Source organism: Ornithodoros turicata, chromosome 1 (assembly GCF_037126465.1).
Source record: "Ornithodoros turicata isolate Travis chromosome 1, ASM3712646v1, whole genome shotgun sequence".
NCBI classification, from domain to species: Eukaryota; Metazoa; Arthropoda; class Arachnida; order Ixodida; family Argasidae; genus Ornithodoros; species Ornithodoros turicata.
The window spans coordinates 33,151,146-33,172,504 of NC_088201.1; the positions used below are offsets into that span (position 1 = coordinate 33,151,146).

Consider the following 21,359-nt stretch of genomic DNA (forward strand, 5'->3'; position numbering starts at 1 on the left):
TCAAACCGAAAATCTACTGTCGAGTAACCTCGTTCGGGAAAATGAGAGGGACTGAATGGCGTAACTAACCGAGAGGAAGTGAAAGTAACAGGTTACTTCCCCGTTACTCCTTTTTTTCCTGAGTGCAGAGGTGGCCAACGCATACACAAGTGGAATGATTACACACTTCGAGACCTTGGGGCTGTTTTCCATCGAAGCGGGTCATAATGATCCGAATCATACTTGACAGTGCATGCGGTTAGAATATTAGACAACTCTCATGGCGAATTCGACTGGCCGATCTGGAGTGAGTTCCCGAATCTGTTAGAGCAAGAAAACCCGGCACGAAGAGCCTGGCAAGAAGCCTGGCGGAAGTCGTTGCCCACATCCGGTAAACTCAGCGAGTCGGCCCAACGCTCCCTGTTGCTTCGTTCTGCAAGATGCGGAAGTGACGACAATGATTCGTTGGGGTTTCGGCTGAACCCGAGCTTTCTCGGCAGAGCAAGAAAGAGCGCTCCGTCGTAGAGCGAGTGGACGTGAAAGGACCAGCAATGCACACGAATCCAATCCAGATCGACATGTGAAACGTGCCCTCTCCGCCGCTCCAAATCGACCAGTTGAATTCGCCATCAGTGACAAAGAGAACAAAAAGAGGAACACGGCAACTTCATTGAAAGCGAAGAGCGCGATTGGAACAAGGACAAGGAGAGAAAAGACAAACTGAAACGTTTATTGAGTAAAGCTACGGTCCTACTTACGGGCGAGAGCCCGCAACGGCGAAAGACAGGACAAAGGTCGCTTAGAGGTCACCGACGGCCCGCTTTCCGGCGCCGTCCAAGCAGACTACTTGCAGCACGACAGCCGGACGGCAGTGACCAATCAATCAAAGCAACAGAAGACGACGAAGGTCCGAGGCCGATGAAAACAAACGATTGCCTTGTAGCTCGTGCGGAAGTCTCGCTCTCGTCTGTATATCTCGAGACTACGGCGAACGTCGGCGTGGACGCTCTTGCCGTTCTCCGTTTCCCGCTCCAAGAGCGCCCGCCCAGCAGTGGGCCTTTCACACATACAGAGGGCGAGGGAGAAACGAACCAACCAACCAACTACGTAGTCCATCTCTGTTTCGACGCAATATGTGCCGATGACGATAGAAATAAAGCGAATGAATCATCTGGCAGAGGTCCGTCCGTGATTCTCCATTCCTTTTATTTCCGTGGGAACCCTCAGGAAAGCACACGGGGTGAGACAATGTCAAGAACCGGCTGAGAGTTAATTCTTCTAATATGACTACTACAGCGTAAGGGACATCCCACGACTACAACATTTTTACCGCAATCCCGGTAAAGCGAGTGGGAAAAATAAACTTTTTCACCCTCGATGATGCACGTTCACGTGGCAATGGTTAATATACGCGATCTCACAGACGGGAAGCACGTGCCCGATTAACAAAATGCCCCAACAGTTTGGGAAAAAAGTTTGGGCTCTGAAAAAAAAAAGAAGAAACAAACAAAAAAACGAAACATTGTTCGAGAAAACTCGTACTGTTCTAAACGACCACGAACTTTAGAAGGATGAATGCAGAGCAGGATTTACAGGAAAACTCAGCGCATCGCTGATTTTAAAAATATCGTAAAAAGCGAATAAAAAAAAAACGCACCGATAATCCTCCGTTATGAGTGCGGAATCCAGACATGACCCGGTGAACACGCTCGATTGCTGCTCCCATTAGAGCTACGGGCATCCATGTAGAACGGGGTCCGTCGGTCTGCCGCCAGACGCTGAGTCACACGGCAAACGTAAGGAACACTGATCGATTAGCCCACCTCATCGTGTGCTCCACCACTTCGGATTGTGACCGTTGCCATCATTTCCCCCAATAGAATAACTTCGTTGCACGCTGCCTTGCAGCAACACGCGACAGATATACGGAATTGTACAATTTTGCAACGTTATGCTGATGCCTCTGGTGCACTACCAAATATACGCGAGCTTAGTTTTCCCAAACGAACGATTGCCGCGCGTTCGCGCGCCATAAGAGCGGCAATTGGAGTGAATAGCTGGCTTAGCGTCTACTACCTTCGCGCCTTTTTCTTTAAAATTTCATCGCGTCATCACATAGATTATCTTTAAAGTTGACCGTTGTGCGATCTAAAAACAAAACTTCACCGCATAGCATGCTCCTAGCCAACCAGCATCCCGAACGACATCGTGCTCTCCCCTAATTTGTTAAAAACGGGAGGCGTACGCTTTTTGTGACATTTATACTGTTACGTTTATTGTCGCAAAAAGGCGTACGCCCCACGGTCCCCTCACATCAGAAGCCATACATGTATCATTAGGTGCAATGGTTGGAGCAGACCGTGTAGGGTTCTCCGACGCATCTTGAACAGCGCTACACAGAGGGGCAGCAAAACACCACAAAAGAACATGAAATAACTGATGTTCTGGGGCTGGAACAACATAGAAGGGACAAATACATACAAGGCAATCCAGAAGATGTGGGTTCGAGTCCTACAGCTGGCTAACCTTTTCAGTGACTTTCATTTTTCACCACAAAAGAGTTATTACAGCGGAAATTGATCTTAAAGGAGCAATGAGGTAACACTAAACATGGCTCGAAACCATGTCTCATTCGTTAAGCTGTCCATCAGGGGTGCCACCATGCCAAATGTTTTCGCTGTGCAGTGTATTGTTACTGCACAATCCAATTTACAAAAATACACGGAGAGAGCAGTCGCGGACGGCCGACACGATCCTCGTGTGCCGTTACAAAGTCCCCGTGCCGTTCTTCTTTGTTGCTCACGCGCTGCTTATTCCCCCCTTCAGCTGCGGCGGCCTACGTCACGAGTCACATGCCAAGGGAACAAACTACGTCACGACATACCCTCCTCCTTCTCTCATCCTCCCAGTCGCTCTTTCCAAGAGTGGAGAATTCTGAAAGGTGTGCCGAACAGAGGCCTCGCGCGCGCGCTCCATGTAACCTGGGGCCGTCGTTCTTTCGTAGGAGGTTATTTTATTCGTTGCAAAGCACGCCGCAGCCAAGGAAAAAAAAAAAAAAAAAAAAAAACTGGGGGTCACCTCAGTGCTCCTTTATTCGTGTGGAGGTTAGGTAGAAAGGCGTGGCCGCAAAACTATGTCAGTTCGTGCGCACGGAACTTGACCGCATAGCACTCAGCTAGCCAACCATTATCCCGAATGACATCGTTCTCTCCCATAATTGTTGCAACCTGGAGGTGTACCCGTTTTGTGACACTTACCGTGTTACGCTAATTGTCACAAAAAGGCGTGCGCTCCGCGGTTTCCACAGTTTTTGTTTGGGTCATTTAAAAATAAACTTGAGTTTTTTCCTTGTTTACAGTTTTTGTGTCCACGTTACACTCATAATCTCCATCCTTTTTTTTTGTTTTCAAAAACTATCTTTGCTCGTACTTTAATATATAAATACTGGTTTTTTCGTTCCAACTGTTCCGAGTGGAATTTGCTGCCCCTTGGTACAGTTCTTAGCAAAAACGTTAATGAATTTAAAAACTGTCTATTATACGTGGTGATGTTCTTTATTGTTGTTATTGGACGGTGAAGCAGGCCAACAACAGCACAGAGTGATTCCGTACACGCTTAAAAATGAACTTCACCGCATAGCACGCTCCTAGCCAACCATCATCTCGAATGATATCGTTATCTGCCCCAATTTGTTGAAAACAGGAGGCGTACGCCTTTTTCTGTGACACTTATACTGTTCATAATTGTCACAAAAAAGGCGTACGCCTCCCGTTTTCAACAACTCGGGGCAGATAACGATATCATTCGAGATGATGGTTGGCTAGGAGCGTGCTATGCGGTGAAGTTGATTTTTAAGAGTGTTGGCAAAGCAGTTACATAATCACCACCACCGCCTTGTGACAATTAACGTAACTGCATAAGTGCCACAAAAAGGCGTGCACATCCCATTTTTCACCAATCAGGGGGCATAGAACGATGTCATTCGGAATGGCGGTTGGCTGAGAGCGTGCTATGCGATGAAGTTCTGTACACTCTCCAACGGTGAGCCCTTTCACCTCTGTGCACCCCCTTTTTGCTGCATCAGCGTAGTATTGAGCTAGACAGTCTGATCTATTTCAATTCGTTTTATCGTTTTTCTGAACTGCATCTTAAAGCGGTCTAAGTAAAACGCGCACGCAAGCGTACTCGACATTTTTAGCGGATGCGACTATTTCGTAAAGCGCAAGGCACAGAATGCAAAACAAAACGAAACTCGCAGACGTTACCCACCAACCGACGGTTAGTAGATTTCAGATTGCCACCGTGGGCTCACACATGAGGACACCAGAAAACGTGTCATTGAATTATAATAAAAAAAAACTACGCCACCTAGAATCACGCGGTCAACAGCATTTGTTCTGATTAGGTATTTGCCACCTCCTAATGTGACAGTCATGCACTCCAAGTTTAATTATGTAAATATTTGCGAACTGAACTCGGAAATTTGCCAAGTAAAGGTCACTTTTTTACCCCATCAATATGAAGAGCGTGCCGAATTCACTCAAATTCATGATAATTCACAGCGATATTCACGAGCTATCCCATCGGAAAAAATAGCCGAATATCATGCTTCTCGGAGCACCGGACCATTCCATAACGCGCGATGACTTTTTGAGCGCAATCGCTCTCAGTCCGACGAAATGAGGTTCCAAAGCCAGCCAACAGAGTGATAGTAGAAAAACTAACAGTTCCTAAAATTGGGAGAGAGACAGCATTATCCCAGCGAAAGTCGGACGTGATAAGCCGTGCCTGTTTTATCTCTTTCTGTGATGTCGGGGAGGGCTGGGTTTCCAACTTCCTTTCGTCGGACTGACAAAAATTGCGCTGAAAAACTCACCGTGCGCTATTCTGTGCGACCTCCGTAGAGCATGATGTTCGGCTATTTTTTCCGATGGGATAGCTCCTGAATATTCTGTCAATTATCATTAATTTGACTAAATTAGACAAGCTCTTCACATTGGTATGGTAAAAAAAGTGACCTTTACTAGGCAAATTTTCGACTTAAGCTCGCAAAAATTTACATAATTAAACTTACGTTACACGACATTCACATGAGGAGGTGGCAAAAACCCAGTAAGAACAAATGCCATTGACCGCATGACTCTACACTGTTAAAACAGAACTTCACCACATAGCACGCTCCTAGCCAACCATCATTCCGAATGATATCATCCTGTGCATTGATTTGTTGAAAATGAGAGGAGGCGCCTACCTGGGACAGATTATCTTGTGTCTTGTTTTCTGGGACACCCTGTATATTCGTGGCAATGGTTGGCGCACAGCGTGCTATGCAGTGAGGCTCTGTTTTTAGAGTGTAGAATTTCAAGTATGTCCTCCCGCTTTTAGATTGATGTAATTGAATGTCTACGCTAACTAGCTTTCTTCTTAATGGATTTTCGCCCACTACTAGGGAATTGGCCACCCCTTGTGGTTTCCGAATTAACCAAGTATTTTAGAACTTACCGGCGGTTCCTCTCGATGTCGAAATGACCAACTTAGTCCGATGGACTAACGCGCTGCAAATCAGCCGCTTTTGTACCCCGTGCCCGCTTCACGTTGCCGTATTTTCCACGCGACCTACTAGATTATAGCAACCACCATGTCATCTGCATCCCTCCCCAGCGCCACAATTTGGAGGCAAGCGGTCATCGGCCCGTTCTTTAATTGCTTTAGTATCCTGTACTCAAGCTTACGTGAGACTTCTCGCACAATCAGTGCATGTCCCATGTACTCTTAGCAAAAACGGTGGAGCAGTTACACCTTTTAGAAGGTAATAGTAGTTGTCGCATATGTTGTGCCTGAAAGGTTGCAAAGATTTACCTGCTACCTCACTCTCTGCCACGAATGATAGGGTTACCGCTTCTGATTCGGTGAGCGAGGGGGGCGTACGCCTTTTTGTAGAAATTTGGATATATGATAATTGCTTTTACCACCCTTTTACACCCTTTATCAGACGCTATGTTGGGTAGTAGCTCATAAGCACCAAATGCTCGTAACCTCCAAACGCTCAAAACCTCCAAACGCCAATATGCACCGAAAAAAAGTTGGTGGTTTTGAGCGTTTGGTGGAAATGAGCAGGAGGGGAGAAGCTGCTCATAAGCACTAAACGTCCAGAACATCCGAATGCTCATATGCACCGAAAGGCGGGAGACCACAAAGGCCAGTTCTTCCTTTCCCGCATTTGGAACAAGGTATTAGGGTGAGAAAGGTGGAATGAATGGCGACTATCAAGGCCGCTTAATGTGTCAGTTTGAAGATTTTATAACAGCTTGGTCCTGCTTGTATGTAGCCAGAACGGATAGAATTGCTTCCTGGTCTTGTCGCGTTGACTGTACTCCGCAAAATAAAGGGAGGAACAGGAAGAACAGACGCAATTTGTACAATACAAGCGGTGCAGCAAATGGAACCGCTTTTATGTTCCTCATTAAATGGCGTGCAGCATTTATTGTTCATTAAGATTAATGTTAATTTAAAAAAGCATGTCTTCCAATTTCGGACAAATGAGGAGTGCGAACGATGGCACTTGATTGGCTATGATCCGGTTCATCAGATGTCCACAACGACGCTCCTGTATTTTCGGGCGCACGGAACCGTGCGGGACCAACGCAACCAGGGACGAATTTTTCCGGGACCAACTTTTCCGGGACTATTTTTTTCCTGAACTCCGTCCAACGTGCTCTACACATTCCCGCTCCTATAGTTCTTGCCCACCGTTTTAGGCATTCAAGAACAACGTTACTTCCTCTTATAAGAGAGTGTGGGACATGGGTTCTTGCAAAACCCGTACAATGATTTTCATCATCATTCCATGCGTTTTAATAGGCTTTGAAGTTTCGAAATATGCGTCCCGTTGCTGTCGTCTGCTACTGCTGTGTGTCCGTTTCTGGCCGTGCAAATTTCAACTGTACAGTCACGACGAAGACCCGCGGGCGGATGCATATAGTACCCCTAGCGGATCGTGTGGCTTGCTGATTATAGCGTGGTCGCTATTAGCTAGCAGGTCGTAGTTTTCCACGGGAAGAGGGAACACTAGTGACCGGCATTAGGTGCGTTAAGTAGGCGCCCCTCTTTTGGCGCACTCAAATCGGGAGTATGAGACACTCGGCGCGGCCACTAGACAGCGAAAAGCAACTTTGGAGCGCTCCTTACATCGCTCGCTCGCTTCGAAGGTCGTTCTGCCGCCGCTCAACAGGAAGTACGTCATGGCCAATCTCTAGTCCCCGGGCGCCTGTCGTCTGCTTCCATGCACTCATTTGAAACGCGAGTTCGAAAAGCGGCACGGAGTCTCACACTCTCGGGTGCGCGAGGGGCGCTTGTGTCGCGTTAAGTGAGTGGAGTCTGAAACACTCGCGCTCAGGGGCGCCTACTGAACGCACCCATTGTGGGCGGAACGTTGCGCTGAGAGAGATAAGTGCATATTGTTGTGGCGGCCCGTGGACGACGATGAAGACGTAACTCTGCCGCCGCGCGCCATTGCGCCTGCCAGGTAGCTCTACTGGCGCCCTCCTAGCGTGAGGCCACGGACATCTGCGCGCTGAGACATTCCATCATCACCGGTCAGGGCTCATATAGGGGGACACCATCTCCTCTACGACCCGAACAAAGAACACAATGTTCGGCGCAATTCGGCCCAGTACCATCCCAAATTTTCGCAAGACCACATTCGAAGCCATCACTGAAGGTCCAGTGCATCGTTCTACCGAGGAACCGCTAGGCGACGACGAGAATTCACCGCGGCTCCCTCATCGCACTCCATTCAACGTCCAGCCGTTCAACACCATGGTTCGCCCATCTGGCTGGTCACGCACTCTGCGTCACGTCACCGCACACTTCGCGATGGCACTCTTCGGGCTTCCACCAGCGGCACCTTCCCGAGTATCACGCTCCCATACCGGTCACCGACGGTACGCCGCTGGCGACTGCACGGCCCCATCCGCATCGCCATGCCAGTCCCAAGGACGCTACCCGCCTTGCCTTCGCACCACGCTTCGATACAAGATGCTGGCAGCCCATCTAGTTGCGGTCTAGAGGCACCGGGACCAACCTTCCACCGGGGACACGCACGGGGGCCACAGTGAGTTCTACTCCCTTTCTTCCCGTGCTTCACGATGGTCCTCCCTGTCACTCTCCTGGCGACAACACTACGACCTCACCGCTCACGAACCGGTTGCGGTTCCGTTGCCCCTTTCTCTGGATCACTTCGGCCTACACCTGCCTGCACTCCGCTTCGGCCCGCCCGGTCAGCGCTTGTCCTCACCATTCATTCCACTGCTACTGCCCCTTCTGCAAAAGACTAAATCCCAGCCGCCCCTCTTCCACGTGTCGCCCTTCTTTCTCCCCTTCACGTGCCAGCGCGAACCTCAACCGCTAGCTCTGCACCGCTCCATGTCTGGAGGGGGGAGGAGTGATGTGGCGGCCCGTGGACGACGATGAAGACTTGCCTCTGCTGCCGCGCGCCACTGCGCCTGCACCGTCCTACCGTGAGGCCACGAACATCTGCCCGCTGGGACATTCCATCATCGCCGGTCAGGACTCATGTAGGGGAACACCGTCTCCACTACACTGTAAACGTACTCACGGACGTAATTTTAACGAATTTCGCCATCGTCATTTTTCCGCTCATTTAACGGCCCGAAAAAATTGGGAACGATGACAGAAAAGTACAGAGAAATCGCAATTTGCAACGAGCGAGTCGAACTTCCCCATTTTCCCCACCAAATCAGGAGACAGAACGACGTTATTCGGAATGATTGGTGGTGGTGAGGAACAAAGACCGTGTGTCAGAAGTAGCCAAACATTTACAAGATTGTAACAACTGGAACCTTATGGAATCGAACAATGGTGCTGGCCAGGGAGGCTGACCTTCATAGAAGGCTCCTTCGTGAAACCCTTTGTATCCTCAGTTATGGGAACTGTGTCAGCGAAGCTTCTTTGACCTAGAGTCACTAAATACGGGGCAGAGTAGCGACACTGAGTCACACCGGCGAGCGAGGCCGCTATCTTGGGTCCTGCGCGGCTGCGTCGCCTAGCAATGGGACACCAACCCCACCTTCTTCGCCCGAAAACTGTGCGCTGCCGAGCCAGCTCGCAACCGAGGAAACCGGTTTTGGATGGAAGGGACTCAACATGGACGGCGCGTTCGTGGAAGGAGAAACCACGTGACACAGTCGGCCCAATCAAGGACACCGAACGGCGGCTCCGGCGCGGAAAAGGAATGCGATACTCTGTACCCCTATTTAGTGAGTCTACTTTGACCTTGTCTCCCGCTTTGAAGAACTTGTTAGCTTACCTCCACTGTCCCACCTAGTGTCTATTTAAATGTTGTTGTGCAATAAACCTGACAGCCCAGTTCGAGACCGTGTTTGTCTGTTATCGTCCCTACCTCGTCTCGGGTTTTCAAGTCATGGATCGTCGTCACCAGCTCGCTTGCTACCTAACTTTCCTTTCGTTATAGGGTGATTTCAAGCAGAGTCAGCAGGGTGGTCCCGTCGACCTCTCAGATTTTTTTAGTTCCAATATATATTGAAACCGAGTGCTTGGGAAGTACATTGGCGGATGAAATAGCTGAAAATAACTTAGTTGTTTTTAAAAAAATCTTTAAGACTGACCATTTCGAACACTGCGCTTCCTCGCAATTTTCAGGCCTCGTATCTTCGTAACCATCATTAAGGCCATGCAGTTAATTGTTTCCACACTTATTGCCTATGTGCTGTTGTACTGTTTGCTCTATGTTTGAGGTTCTAGGTTTTGCAGGTGTCCAGAAAAAAAAAACTTAGTCGCGTCATTTGCAAAAAATCGCACTTTTTCGGCGCGTATCTGCTTTTCTGCAAATAGCATCGTTCTGTTCGTCTTGAAACGCTCTTTACATTCATATAAAAGAGGTAGTTGGAAAATATTGGTCATACTTCCTGACCCGCGTTTAGTGAGGGGTGGTAAGGCAAAAATGCGCAACTTCGGTTGCGTATTTCCCATATTCGCCCACCCGTGACGTGGTTCATATTCCTCACACATGTTGTTCAGATGTTCAGAACAATCTCACATAGCGTAGTGAAAAAAATTTCACTTCAGAAATGTCTGAAGTTCATTTTCGGGCCTTCCGCGCACACCTGCCGTGGCTGGTTCGTGACGGGCGCAGCCAGGGCGGAGAGCGGACATTCGTCCCTTCTTGGCTTCATATTACATTTGAGGTACTCAAGTTATGGTTTATAAGGTTTATTACGAAACAAAGATCAAATATCAATCTACAAAGAAAGGACGCCTACGCACTCTACGCTTACGTAAAAATGACTCCTACGCTTACGCTTAGGTCGGCATGAACGTTGGCCATACGCGCAAAACACAAATTGAAAGCACGTACGGTCCTTAATTGATGACAAACTGAAAAGTCGACAAAGTCTAACAGTGGAAGGCTACTTTCCTCCATGCACTCTTCGAAGTTTTTGCCGTGTACACTTCACGAACGCCATCCTGCTTTCCCCACACATGTGAGGACTGTATTCCAGGAACGCGCTGGAAGTGTTCTCATTCTCGTTTTTTGGTTGTACGATAGTTTGCGATGCCTTGCGCCGGCAGATCACATTTCTAATTATCTTATTTGCCGTCCATCTCAGCTCGCACCGACACCATCGTACCCACTCTTCTCGTGTCCCGTTGCAGTAAACACCCACTTTGCTACTAGGTAGCTTTTGTTTCGTAGTTCTTACCACTGCAGTGCTTACCACCGTAGTCCGCACAGAACACACGGTCTGCGCCTATGAGCTCTGTTCATTGTACGCCCTTACAAAGGAGCGCTGAGGTTTTGTGTTCTCACACACGGCAGGAATAGAATGTGTTCTGCCTAGACGAAGAGGCATGAAGACAACAGGAGCGACGGAAAGAGCCGCTTTCTCCACTTCTGTCGATCGCCTCTCCAATAACTAGTCGGAGAGCGGATTATGTTTCGCTGCTTTATGACACGTGATCTCAACGATGAAAGATGAAAGTCACTGAAAAGGTTAGCCCAGCCGCTCTGCAGGAAATGCGCAGCTTCTTAGTTCGCGCCTTGTGTGAGACTTTCGTCAAATTACGGCGCCATAAAACGCTACCGCGGCTTCGACATACATGTTGCTGTGATGGGGTTACTTTTGAATGTCCGCAACGGAACCTTGACCATTTCTCAAGTGAAATTTTTTTCATTACGCTATGCGAGATTGTCATGAACATGTGTGAGGAATATAAACCACGTTACGAGTGGGCGAATATGAAAAATACGCTACCGAAGTTGCGCATTTTTGCCTTACCACCCCTCACTAAACGCGCGTCAGGAAGTATGTCCAATAGTTTCCAACAATCCCTTTTATATGAATGGAAAGTGTGTTTAAAGACGAACAGAACGATGTCACAGATGTTAACCTTCTGGTATTTGCAGAAAAGCAGTTACGCGCCGAAAAAGTGCGATTTTTTTGCAAACGAGGTGACCTTGCGATTTTTTATCTGGACACTTGCAGAACCTAGAACCTCAAACATATAGCAAACAGTACTGCAGCACATAGGCAATAAGTGTGGAAAAAATTAACTGCGTGGCCTTAATGATGGTTACGAAGATACGAGGCCTGAAAATTGCGCGGAAGCGCAGTGCTCGAAATGGTCAGTCTTGAAGATTATTCAATATATATATCTATCTATCTATATATTTCAGCTATTTCCTCCGCCAATGTACTTCCTAAGCACTAGGCTTCAATATATATTGGAACGAAAAAAACCTGAGAGGTCGACCGGACCACCCTGCATGACTCTGCTTGAAATCACTCAGTAGACAATCATTTGAGACGCGCGTCTCACGTGACATTGGATAATGCGCTTATGTGTAGGCCTCATCTCTAAGGGTGCATTCGCGAATCACGCACCCGAATCAGAGAGCAAAAGGGGTTGCACTCCCGTACCTCCATCATTATCATTCCCTATTCCACCACTCTTCTTCCCCATCCCCTCACAGGTGGGGTAACTTCGCCAATTATCCTGGCGGTTACCGTGGTATAGAGGAGCATCCCAATGAGACTACTTAGGGATGTGTTTTGTGGTGGGTAGCTCTGCGGGACTACCCGAATCGCAGAGCAAGAGGAATTGCACTTGTACCACCATCTTTCATCCCCTTCGCCACCTCCCGCAAACGTAGTTATGGAGGGCCGAATATCCGGGCGGTTAGTGTGGTTACAAAGAGCTTCCCAAAAAAGGCTCACTATCTTATGTGCTTCCACAAAACTGTAGGGAAAGGAGGTGTGCACAACCGCTCTTACTCCGGGGACAACATGCGAGGATCACTCAGCATTGGGAAGCCCCCTGTAACCACGGTAACGACCCGGCCAAGTTATCTCAAGCAACGTTTGGGAGAAGGTGCGGTCAGACTCCCGAAATTGGCGATTCGGTGCACCAACGGAAAGGAAGCGGAACTACCCAAATCCCACAACGAGAGGGGCTGCACTTCCCCGTTTTTCTTTCACTCCTTCCACTCTCTTCCCCTTCGTGCACCGAACCGCCAACTTCGAGGAGGCCTGACGGCATCTACCCCTCAAATGTTGTTCAGTTCGTCACATGTCGCGGTAGTTACAGTGGTACAGGGATGTTTCCAAAGAAGGCTGCTGAGGTAAGCTCGCATATGCTTTCTGGGGTGGGTAGCAACCCACCAGGTCGTATCTTTGACGTGGGCAACAAATCCCAAAGTTTGACAAGGAGACGAACAAACAAACGTACAACGCATGACAAGTCTCGTCCTGTGTTGTACGTTTGTTTATTCGTCCCCTTGTCTTCACCCCAAACACAGGGACATGCTGCCCACGTCAAGTTTACACCAGCTCGCTTGCATAATCCTTTTATGCTCATCTAGTTCGTAAGGTGGGGATTATCCAACTCCCAGAGCATGCGTGACTGTACACCTCTCTCACTTCTGCACCACCATTGCGTTCCTACTCCCACCCACGCCCTTAGCAGTTCCCACGCAGCGCCCACGCACGCGGTTCCGCCGCGTGGAGGAAGCAAACCTAAGGAGACCGCGTGACGTAACCTGCAGAGGGTTCCGGAAGCTCTGGAGACGCCATTTTTGTGGGGCAGACAATTTTCATCCCTCCCGCTCGTTCTCCCTCCCCCAGCGCTTTGAGCAGCTCCAAGCAGCTTTGGTTGTGCACTGTCGACCTAAAGCGATGATGGCATTTCACGCCGAGACTGGGAGGTGACCCGCGTTCGAATCCGGGCGCCGGCTGTATTGCCTTGGTGTTTTGAAGTCGGCCCAGGACGCACGATCCCCCCTTGCGATAGTCGTGACGTTGCCCGCCTGAGCGTGGCAAACTACGGCAAGCGGTTCCATCACCTGCCGAGCTACAGAAACATGACACGGGGATGCACTATTGCACGGGATACAGACTGCTTCCGATATACGGCGAATATATTGTTTTTGTCATAGCCTTTCTGCAATTAAATCATTAGCGTTAATCGATGCACTTGCAATCGACTGCTTAATCGATGCAAACTTGACTGATTTCCTACTCTTCCTTGTTTGCATCGTACATATTATCATATTTGTTGTCAAGACCACAAAAAGGCAAGATGTGGCATTTCCGCACTGAACTAAACGCAACTGGATAGTGAGAACAAGAACAGAGAGTCCTACTGTGTGTCTTGGTAATCCATACCACATGTTTTTGTATTTCACAGCTTCCTCTGGCACACCACTAACAGGCATTTGCGAGAGCGCGGATTGGTCAGTTAGCACACGTCGGCACGTGACATAGCAGGGATGCCATCACTTCCGCAGCACTTTCATGCGTTGAAAAGGTATCGGGGTGCGGTCTCCTCAGGTCTACGGGACACCTGAACCCCAGAATAAGAGACTGCGCACCCCTCCATGTCCTCTACTCCCGAATATCTAGAGTCTAGACGGTTGTCATGGTAGAGGGCGCTGATGGAAACTCGTATGTTTTCTGCGATGGGTAGCTTTGCGGGACTGCTCAAACCATAGAGCAAGTGGGATCATACACATCTCCTTCTGCAGTACCGTCATTTTGTTTCCCTTCTCTTTCACCCCTTTCCTTCAAAACGATGTTCCCATAAGTGTGTTACTACAACTAAAACGAAAGCAAAACGAGCCTCTGAGGGCTTCGGGTTCAAACTGAGACGGGGAACTCCGTGAGTGGGTGCGAACAATATCGAGAGGAGCGTGCACAGTTCTATGTACAACTCCACGTGGATTCGTACGTAATTTGAGCGAATAAAGCTCTGTCGTTGTTCGCTAACGGGTAGGACGATCACGAGTTCACTCTACGTTCAGTTCCCGTAACGTTCAATAAATAGGTCCGAAGAATTGGCGAAACTCCCGCGTTGGTGAGGATATCTAATAGACATCCCTCGAAACTCAGACGTTTCTGTTCCCTGTTGGCGCATAGATGGGTGAATTGAAGCAGTTGAGTACATAGAAAAGGTGACTCCATGGAAGCACAGCTGCGACAGGTGTTTCTGAAATCCATGACCATTCTTCAAAGGGTTGCTTCAGGTGCAAACACGGCGTATATCGCGCGCATATGTGACCATGTCTACCTCGGTTTACAAGCAGGTGCTTGGCTGCTAGATTGAAAAGATCAGAAAGACGGGGAAATGTCAATCGCTGCATTTCGCAAACAATGGAGAAAGCGTGGATTTGGCCGGTTCAGCAAACCTGCTCTCCAGTCAATACAGAGAGTTAGGCTGGCTCGAATTGCAGTAAATGTTAAATTGACGGCCTGGAAACTATCTCTCTTCATACAAAAAGAAGGGAGCTCATTGTTTGATCGTGGCCACTCTGAAGGAGACGCTTTAAAATTGCTCGACGCAAACAGATTTCAACACACACAAAAAAAATATTGCACACTTATTTAAGAAGGTAGTAAACAAAATAAAAGAAAGAAAAAGGTGGAAATTTAGCGATAGGTCGCGCAAACCCCATAATGCAGTCAACCAAATGCTTCTGATCTGACGAAGAACTCAGGCCTCCCATTATCAGAAAGAAAATTGATTCCCCCCCACACACACACACTTTTTTTTTTAACCCAGCGCAAGAATGACACCCAACACCTTACTGCATGCTTTCTGCCACTTTTCCTATTTCCTGGTATTTTTAGATCCTGGCTCCGAATCTATGCGGTCGACTCGAGTCGGCAGTTATAAAGTTGTAGTGCTCCGGGCTGGTTATTCGAGGCGTTGTCTTTTCGTTTCGTATCCTGTAATTTTCCCCGAGATTCGGCTAATCGTAGAATAAACCTAACCAAGCACGCCCCTTTGCAGCTACCTTTGTTATTCACTGATTTGCGAACTTTTTCCATTATACAATCGTGATACCCTCTAAGAGTTCTTCATTTACTAATCTTTGAACCTTCTGTAGGCGAATTACACAGGGAAACAAAATGATCTCATGTACGGAGAAGAACGCGCGGTGCTTTCAAAAACACAGATTCAGACTTCATTTACTTTCGCTGTTGTTCGATATCCATTATAAGTACTCCAGTCCAATGTATTGGGTGATTTCGCATGGTAGACCGTTACAGCGAACTGATCAGGCGAATGTGAAACCCCGAATGTTTGGGTACAGAATGTCGTCTCCAAGATAAATCATGACGTGTGAGGTGTAGTATTTCGTGTGGTGGTAGTGGTGGTGGTAATGAGGTGTATTTCAAGTGGCTCGTGTATTTCGCACGGAGCGGTGGTGGGAGATTACGGGCATGATGACCTTTGTGGACAACGATTACGTTCGCGTCTAGCCAGTCGTAAGATATAACGAGACCAAACAGCTTTGGAGGATGCTGGAAGGGGGAGGCTGAAATAGTTTAACAAGGAGGCAGATTCGTGGGCACGGGGTACCCAGACGGCTTAGAATGAGTGTCTGTTGGTTTTATGATACTGCATGCTTTCGTGTTATTTGTTTGCAGTATTTTATAGAATTATGGCGTTTTTACACTTCCGGCATAATTTTGCACAATCATACACTCTTAAAAATGAACTTCACTGCATAGCACGCTCCTAGCCAACCATCATCTCTAATGATATCGTTGCCTGCCCTGATTTGTTGAAAACGGGAGGCGTACACCTTTTTTTGTGACACTTATGCTGTTCATAATTGTCACAAAAAAAGGCGTACGCCTCCCGTTTTCAACAAATCAGGGCAGATAACGATATCATTCGAGATGATGGTTGGCTATGAGCGTGCGGTGAGGTTCATTTTTAAGAGTGTAGTGTACTTTTCAAGCATCGGGAAGAAGCCGTTATTTCCGTTTGATATGAACTTCAGTTCACGCAGTTAAGGCGGTTGTGACAATTTGATATATACGAGGTTCACTACATCATGTATGCATTGTACTGCACGCCGGAGCATTTTTTTTTTTTTTTTCTACGCTTCGTACTTTGCGAGATACAAACCCTTGAAAGCACGTATGCATCCAGGTCTGACATCAGAGGACCGAGAGCTATGGTAATTTCCATTCGCACTTGTAAGCACGTGACCCCTTCCGCGCTCCCTTATTGGCGGAGACGCTCGCATAATACGCTTCTACCCAAACCATCATCCTGAAAGACATCGTTCTCTTCCCTGATTTGTTGAAAACGGGAGGCGTACGCCTATCTGTGATGCTTATGCAGTTACGTTAATTGTCACAAAAAGGCGGACGCCCCGCACTTTCCACAAACCGGGAGTGATAACGGTATCATTCTGCGCAATGGTTGGCCTTTACTGTGTTACGTTCTGTGCTGAAATACGAGCGGGCACTCTTCATGAGGGGAAGCATTTACTCGTGTCAGACGTGTTGCCCTCACGAATATGTACCCGCTGTATAATACCGTGGCCTCGGGGGATAATGTAAATTGCGAATAAAGATCGTTCTAAAGATTGCAGTGGGGCAGGAACACCGCAGTTACGTCCGAGACAATACCCACACTCTTAAAAATGACTTTCACCGCATAGCACGCTCCTAGCCAACCATGATCCGGAATGATATCGTTATCTGCCCTGATTTGTTGAAAGCGGGAGGCGTACGCCTTTTTTGTGACAATTATGAACTGCATAAGTGTCACAAAAAAGGTGTACGCATCCCGTTTTCAACAAATCAGGGCAGATAACGATATCATTTGAGATGATGGTTGGCTAGAAGCGTGCTATGCGGTGAAGTTCATTTTTAAGAGTGCACACTTTAAAAACAGAACTTCACCACATAGCACGGCGAGGGCCAACCACTCCACAGAGTGATACCTTTATCACTCCCGATTTGTGGAAAGCGCGGGGCGTATGCCTCTTTTTTTAACTGCGTAAGCGTTACAAAAAGGCGTACGCCTCCCGTTTTTAACCAATCAGGGAGCAGAACGATGTCATTCCGGATGGTGATTGGTTAAGAGCATGCTATGTGGTGAAGTTTTGTTCTTAGTGTGCAGCTAACTCTCTTTGCGACACAAGACTTCCGAGGTAGTTTTTAAAAGTTAGACTTTGTCACCTATTGTAGTACTCAGGGAAGACCGACGAACCAATCCATCCCAATATCGTGTTAGTCCCAGCAATGATAACGCGTGGAGCACCTGACCCCTTTCCTGTTGGTTTCACGGACTTCAGGTTTCGGCGTCACTTTTCTCATCACGACCGCAAAGACCTTTCATAAGCAAGATGCAATGAGGTTCGTTTGTTTGAGTTGGTGCACATGACCATAAAACGTTGCCCAGCTTTTTGTGAGCCAGCAGCATTGTGACCAGCTTTCTGACCATTAACTCCGTCAGTAGGTGTTCATGAGGTACGTCGCCGTGTCACGCGAAAGTATACGCGTCATCGGTCGCGAAGGCGGTCAGTAAGAGGCGACATTAGCGTTCCAAAGACAGCCTTTCCTTAGCCGCACTTCGTATATTTGAGGCATCACAGTGCACGAGAAACCAAGAAGGACATATAGCACTGACCAACGAAATTGGACTTCATTGAAGCTGGTTGTGAAGCGAATTGTCGCCCGATGTTCAGGCAACCTCCCTAACAAAGAGCGAGTAACATAGACTCAGTTGTCGGTTGAGCGCGCCTCGTTGCTTCCTGCAACAATATTTTGTTTCCGAAGCCAATAAGGAGATCGATGGGACGCTGATGAGGGACCAGCAAATCTATGCGGAACGAAAATATCTTGCAGGAAGCAACGAAACGCGCTGAGAACGTGTTACTCGTAATAGGGAGGTTCCCCCAGCCTAGACTGAAGGGTAGGCTACGTAAGTCACTACACAACCAGTTCTAAGTAAGATATGAGAGTCTAATAAATGTCGTCAGTTCTCTTCTCGGTTTCTCATGCGCTGTTTCAGCCGTGGTTACAGCTACGCCATGATCCCCCTTAGCAACAAACGTTTTCACGGTGTATTTTTTTTTTTTTTTTTGAACGTGCGCGCGTGTGTTATGATCCGGCTACCTACCGACAGCCCCGCTGATCGGGGACTCTAAAAATTTGAGAGGGGCAAATAATTGCGGCCTCTCGGGCGCGTAACAGAATGCTCTCTATTGGAAGCCGCATGCTACGGCCATCTATTTTTATGTTCTTGGAGGAACGAACAAGCGGTCGGCCAATCGATTCCGAGTAAGCGAAACCTGGCTCCACTTGCTCGGCTCTTCATGAAGATCTCGCTCGGATAGATATGTGCAGCAGTTAACGTACAAAGCAATACTGCTTCCACTGGTCAGGATATTTGACCGTGCGTGTGTTCCACAGTTGCTTTGCACGAGTGAATGCTCCGCATTATTGATTACTACCGCAGAACCTGTAGCCTAGTTTAAGAGAAATCAGCCCCTGGAGTTTTCAATGGACGGAACGAAGACGTCCGTGTAGAGTAAGTAGAACCGCACACAGAATAAATGCACGAATTGTGTAAAGAGGTACATAAAATGAAGGTGTCCAAATATGAAGGTACAAAATGAAAAAAGGATATTGTCAGCGGTGACTCTGAGAGAAGCAGTGTGTCAAGATGCGTCACGGCAAAAGGCAGGTATTCGAGAGTGGGTTACAAAACTACTGTGATTATAGTGCGAAGCCAAAGAACCGGGTAATACGATCGTCGTTAACGAGAAGCCTCGCCGCGTGGCCTCGATAGAACGCGACGAGAGAAGGAGACTCGTCGAAGGCCTTCGATTCGTCGCTACGTACCAGTTAACGAAGATGTTACGCGCGCAGCCATCTTGCCGACTCGCATCGTTTCAAGATGGCGCCCGTTGAGTGTTTATCGATTATGTGCCCGCGTGCATGCGTCACACGGGCTGGGAGGAGCGAAACCGTGAAAGCAAAGATTGCAGGGCACAAAACGAGCAGAGCACTGTATCTTTAAACAGGACTGTGAAGATGGTAGAAAATAGAAGAAGAAAACAGAAAAGGAATGAGTATACCAAGGGCAGCTCGAGCAGCATTGCTTTAGCAGACGAGTTTCCAGCGAAAGTACTCGAGCAAACGCACAATAAAGACGGGGTGGCGAGTGAGCTTCCGCAGCAGCACTGCTGCAATGTGCAAATTCCGAGAAACTCACGCGCCAACCCTGCTCACATTTCTCAGGCATTTTTTCAGGAAAACCTTATGCTGGAGCGTGCTGTGCGAGCGCCGATTGGTGCTGTGCGAGCGCAGGTCAAGGAGATGGGTCGTCTGCATCTTGGCTGGGATGTATTGGTACTCACTTCATTTGTTTGACGATGGTGCTCTTGCCCGATTCCCCCGCACCTGCAATGAGAAGCAGGGCGTGAAAGGCGAGGCCGGCGCCATAACTGTCATTTTCAGTAATGGACGCCCATGGGTCGTGCACTAAGCCTAATCGGGGGCACTGCTAGCACGGGCTGACGAATGCCGTATTTGTCAGATGCAAGAATTCACAGCGTGCAGCACAGAGGAATCGAACGAGGGACCGCCGCGAAACCGTCGTCGCGCGGGAGTCCCTTGAGCGACTCGTGCTTCCCCGGCGAACAGGGCGGCCTTGCGGGAAAGCCCTCTTCTGTCAGGAAAAAACAAAAAGACTTACCGAGCAGTAGAAGCTTGATGTCTTTGGCGGCCTGAATGCCGTCTTCCTTTAGATTTTTCTCGATCTGTTTGCTGCGGGCGAGCGCCGCCCGCTCTTCGGCACTCATGGCACAGCCCATGACGAATCAAGCTGCGGGAGTTAGGGCTAAGCGAGAATCCCCTTCGCTAAATCCCCCGGTTGGGCGGTGGCACACAGTGGCGGGCAGCGGTTTCTAACGTCCCTCGTCGTGAGCAAATTTTGGGCGGAAGGCGAGCAACACACACAAAACACACCGCTCAAAGGGCTTGGAAACACGCACCGCTGAGGTAACCTACGAGAGAGCACCGTGTAGCCGGGGAGGCGGCTATCCGCGGCGATATGATAATGAGCAGTAGCTGGGGCTATGCAACCGCCAATCGACGCGCTGGACCCAGTTTACGGTTCCCATGCCAACATGCGCGCGGGATCGTGACGTCAGCCACCCGCCATACTTGCATAGTGAAACCGGCGTTCGCGGCGTCAAACATTTGCGATTCGACCAGAATTATAGCTGAAATTGACAATAATTCAGCTCTTGAATTGTAGAAGTACTCTCAAGCGACGGCATATGCTGCTTAAGAAACTTCAATTTAGACAACTTTCATTTTTTGAAATACATTGTCATCACCAGTTCAACAGCAGTAAATGTGTGCTGCCATCTAACAACATTGAGCGGTACTAGGAAAGGGCGTTTCCTTCCCATCTGGATGGATATCTGGATCCTGGGCATCCTGGGGAAAGATCGGGAAGAATCTGGGGAAGCGTTGGGTCAAACGCCTTTTACATGCTGTATCCAAAATGTCTTCCTGTACCATTTCCAAAGTACAAAATAATACAGACTTTTCGTTACTTTTTTGTTATTATAACGAATGGGCAAAATTGCATTTCTAACACCACCTGGTGGGACGCTATGTAATTGCGCAGCTGGGATCACCTGACCAGTGACCACCCCACGAACACCACCGACTATGGATCGTCCCCTGGTGCATTTGTTGCTTCAATTATTCTAACACTTTGTTCTCAAACTTACTTTGGGACTTCTGTACAAGCCCTGTGTGTTGCGCGGGAAATGTGTTCTCGCATTCCATTATTGTGTTGTGTTATGTTATGTTCGCGGTTATGGGGTTGTGGTAAGAATCATTGTACGCGCTTTGAGCATGTCTGTGGAAAACGTGCCCCGCATTTCCTTCTTCAAGATTAAATACTTGAAATAATGATTACATACCTTGGGCTAATGTCTCTTCCAAGCCATGTAGCCAGAGCCCCCATAGCAGCTTTAAATTATCCAGTAAAAGTTGTGTTCTGAAATTAATGGTAAA

At 48.2% G+C, this 21,359-nt stretch overlaps 1 protein-coding gene across 1 annotated transcript in view; it reads right to left on the reverse strand.

Annotated features, from left to right (window-relative positions):
- Positions 1-20,396, reverse strand: part of LOC135377929 (guanine nucleotide-binding protein G(o) subunit alpha) — a 66,348-nt gene extending 45,952 nt beyond the window's left edge. Inside the window, exons 1-2 of the mRNA XM_064610701.1 lie at positions 20,023-20,396; positions 19,685-19,727 (exon numbers count right to left, since the gene is read on the reverse strand). Of these exons, the coding sequence (XP_064466771.1) occupies positions 19,685-19,727; positions 20,023-20,140 (161 nt within the window). The 5' untranslated portion in view covers positions 20,141-20,396. The remainder of the gene's footprint in view (positions 1-19,684; positions 19,728-20,022) is intronic.
- Positions 20,397-21,359: the final 963 nt, after the last annotated feature.